General features: G+C 35.8%; 1 protein-coding gene across 1 annotated transcript in view; it reads right to left on the bottom strand.

The window, feature by feature from the left end:
• Positions 1-1,355: 1,355 nt before the first annotated feature.
• DYNC1LI2 (dynein, cytoplasmic 1, light intermediate chain 2) overlaps positions 1,356-3,626 on the bottom strand; it is a gene marked incomplete at its 5' end in the record, with an annotated part of 24,286 nt that continues 22,015 nt past the window's right edge. Inside the window, one exon of the mRNA XM_010140280.1 lies at positions 1,356-2,137. Within this exon, the coding sequence (XP_010138582.1) occupies positions 2,031-2,137 (107 nt within the window). The remainder of the gene's footprint in view (positions 2,138-3,626) is intronic.

The following is a 3,626-nucleotide window of genomic DNA, read 5'->3' as shown; positions in this document are numbered from 1 at the left end:
AGATGACAAAAAAATGCAGTTTCAGACTGCGGTTTTCAAGCTACATCTCGTTACAATCACACACTTTTCCAATTTTCCCGTTGAGTTTGACGTTTTAGTCTCCAACCCCAATTCTCAGTGTCAGGAGGACAGTGTGTAATTACTACTTCTGGTGTGGTGACTTACAGCTGGCACCCATTACACCAGGAAGTACATCCACATTACCCATCAGCCATCCACAGTCTTAGTCTAACTGTTACCTAGACAACTGTGTAACTTCAGGTCATACCGTTTATTTTAAAAAAAAGTAAAAAAAAAGTGAAAGAAAAATATAGTATTTTCAACAACAAAAAAAATCTGGCACAAATAACATACTCATGTTAATGTTTGTCAAAGAGGCAAGTAAATACTCTTAGCTTTCTAGATAACGTTTAGACAGACTTACAAGAACAGCCTCTTGCTGTAACATAGGATTTGAAGTTAACATCCAGTACTGTGTTAGTGGTCAGTCTAATTTTGTATATTTAAGTAACAATATATATTAGGGAAGTTATATCCAGACATCAGATTTAGTACAACAAGTTCGTATCAATAAAAAGTAAACTCTGCATAATTCAAATTGTGGTTTTTCCCTTCAGCGTTAAGAGCACAGAATATGCTTGGTATTTTTAATTTATGGTAGTGTGTACATGTAAAACAAGCATACCGTATAGAAAATCAAAGTGCCGTTTCAGTGACCATAGCGGTTTTGTTTGTTTTTACAGAATGATGGTTTTACGTGACCGTGGACAGAGCTCCATTAGAGCAGCAGGGACAACCGCAACCCATCTTTCCAAATGAAACGCTACGTTAAAGAAAATACAAAGCAAGTTACTGAGTATGTTCATCACATACACATTCATACGTTTTAGGTTACCTTCAGAATTGGAGTTGGCTGCACCTGCAGCAGATGTGGTTGAACCCAGGGCCTTGAAAGTTTTTATTTTTAAAAACCTCCACAGGTGTAAGGCAGGAATTAATTTTAGCTTGGTAGCTAATACTTAATTACAAAAAGAAAGAAAAAAAAAAGAGTGTTCTGTAGCACATTTCATTATGGAAAAATGACACGTCACCCACCATTCTTCATAGGCTAGCCTCTTGGCATAAAAAAAGGCAGAAGCTATCATAAAACAGAATTTAAAATTAAATACATATTGCCAAACTACTGATTTTAAAATAAAACCAAACAGTGACTGTTTGTACTACAGTGCACAATAAGTTCAAGCACCTTCTAAAGACACATCACACACTGTGCCAGGCACTTGGATCTAAACAAGTTACAGTTTCTCCCTTTGTCAGCTACACCAGAAAGGGCATCCACACTCAGACTTTTTCAAAACCTAAATCAGGATTTATAACAAGAATAAATTCCCATGATGCTTAGTGTTTGGCCTGGAATTCTCCAATGTAAAGTAGTCTTTTTAAAACAGTGATTATTTACCCTATGTGAAACACAGGATTCAACGACATTGCTCCTCTCCAGTCAATCCAACATTCTAGTTTCTCACTGTCCCAAATCTGTTTCCCCGTTCAGGGCTCCATTCCCCACCTAGGCTTCTTTCACCTAATTAATGCTCTGTTACACCACCACCACTACCACCTTTCCAAGAATATAACGCATTTGCAAACATACAAATAGCCAATTCCAGTGACTCTGAAAGAGGATGTCACTTCTCTTTCTTGCCTTGTGTGCATCAGTAGTAGGATTTGAGTAAGAATTCTCCATTTTGCTTCTCTGTGTTCTTCACAACAGGAAACGCAGCTGCACCTGCTTACCTCCAAAACCAAAAGAATTGCCCTATATAAACTCTAAATGGTTATCTTATACAGAGGGATTTTAAATGCAAACTTCCTGAATGTGCACTTCTTACTGGGACAAGGCAATGATGTAGTAAGCTCATTTCCCCTGCCCCAAGAAAACTGGTAGCATCTGCCATAGCAGAAAATTCCTGGTCTTATCAGATCAATATACATAGTTATTTGGTCATTTACATATGCATTTTTATGCGCTATCAAGCTTCATTCTCTGTTGGAGGAGAGTTTGCTGTTACCATGGAGTCTGGCTTACGAGTCATCCTATCCAATTCCTCTTGAACATTTGTCAAAACTGTTTTTTGTCCTAAAAAGAAAAAGGACAAAGTTAAAGCAATCTAATTTCGGTTCAAGAAGTATTCAAAAAAATAACTTTTGTATGACAATATATTATCTAATTCCTCATTACTTTGCCACCTACCCAAGAACACAGGGCCTGACACAGTGCAAGGCAATGTCTCTGTCAAGACTGATACATACTAAGGTTGGGTTCACCTTAAAGAGATGAAATGCTGAATTATACAGGAGCATAATGTGCAAAAATATCTGTGATGTATTTTACAGCAACTAACATTTTAAGAACAACCACCTTTAAAAATTTCAGTAAAAATCAACTGTACACAATTCTATTATTACTACTGATAGAAAGGACTTTATTTAAATCCCATTTTAACCACGGGTTTTACAAGGTATGTAAAACACCTGCTATAAAAAAAAAAAATCACATTTGTTTGGTCACACTTATATGAGCTGTGTTTTAATATTGAACAACTAACAGGAAGAACTCTTCTATGTCTGCAGACAACATTTCCCTTGAAAAAAGGGAACAGGAATTGCATATTCATGTAGTATCTCAGAACAGTCATTTCAAAGGGCTTCTTCAATTGGAAACAGACATGCTGAAGTATTGCATGGAAAGGCATATCTTACATTTTTATATGAGACTCCAAACTTCTTAACAATTCTCTAACTGAACCATCAGTTTAATTCTCTCATTCTGAAAATTGTAAACCCACAGACAAATTAATCGCCAAAATTGGAATAATATATTCTAATGCTTAAAGCATACAAGCATTTAAGATTAAAAAGCTATATTTTTAGACAAGAAGTAGATTATATAACCATGTACAGCTTCCTTACATAGCCAAAGAATTTAACAAGCATCTGTTTTCCAGCTCAAATGTGTGTGAAATATTAGGTGGATTTTTTCCAGGGTACATGCTGAAAACATTAAGGCGGCAAGATTTGACTGTTGGAGATTTAAGTGTTTTTTTTCCAAAGAACAAAGACATAGCCATACTTTAATCACTATAAGGGTTTTAGATTTAAGCACTAGTCATAAGCTGCGGTACTCTTAATAGCATCTATTCAAGGCATGGGTATTTAAACAAAATTTAAAAATTAGTACATGAACTGTAACATAACTTAAAATACAAAATACTTTACACGTATATAGTGGTACCTTGAAGTTAAAAAACCCCTAAAACACTAACACCTCCACAAAATTCTCTCTCAAACAAAACTAGGTCTAAACAAAAACTGTGCCTTTTTTTATGCTAGATGGACTGGATCCTTAAGCCTCCAAAATATTACCAAGCAGCTTTCTCCAGCAGCTACCTCATACTGGACAGGAAAGGCAGTGCCAGTTCAGTGATATGTAGGTTTACATACTCCCTTTTACCACCATCATAAGTGAGCACCTTTCAAAGGAGAAGAAGTACAAGGAGCTGTTTTTAAGAAAATAAAAATTTCCCCTCCTTTATAAATCCAATTGATACTTGCTTTCAGTTTCCCTA

The sequence above is a fragment of the Buceros rhinoceros genome, unplaced genomic scaffold (genome assembly GCF_000710305.1).
Source record: "Buceros rhinoceros silvestris isolate BGI_N320 unplaced genomic scaffold, ASM71030v1 scaffold20027, whole genome shotgun sequence".
NCBI lineage: Eukaryota > Metazoa > Chordata > Aves > Bucerotiformes > Bucerotidae > Buceros > Buceros rhinoceros.
Note: the sequence above shows the minus strand (reverse complement) of the source record. Positions and strands in the feature narration are given on the sequence as shown.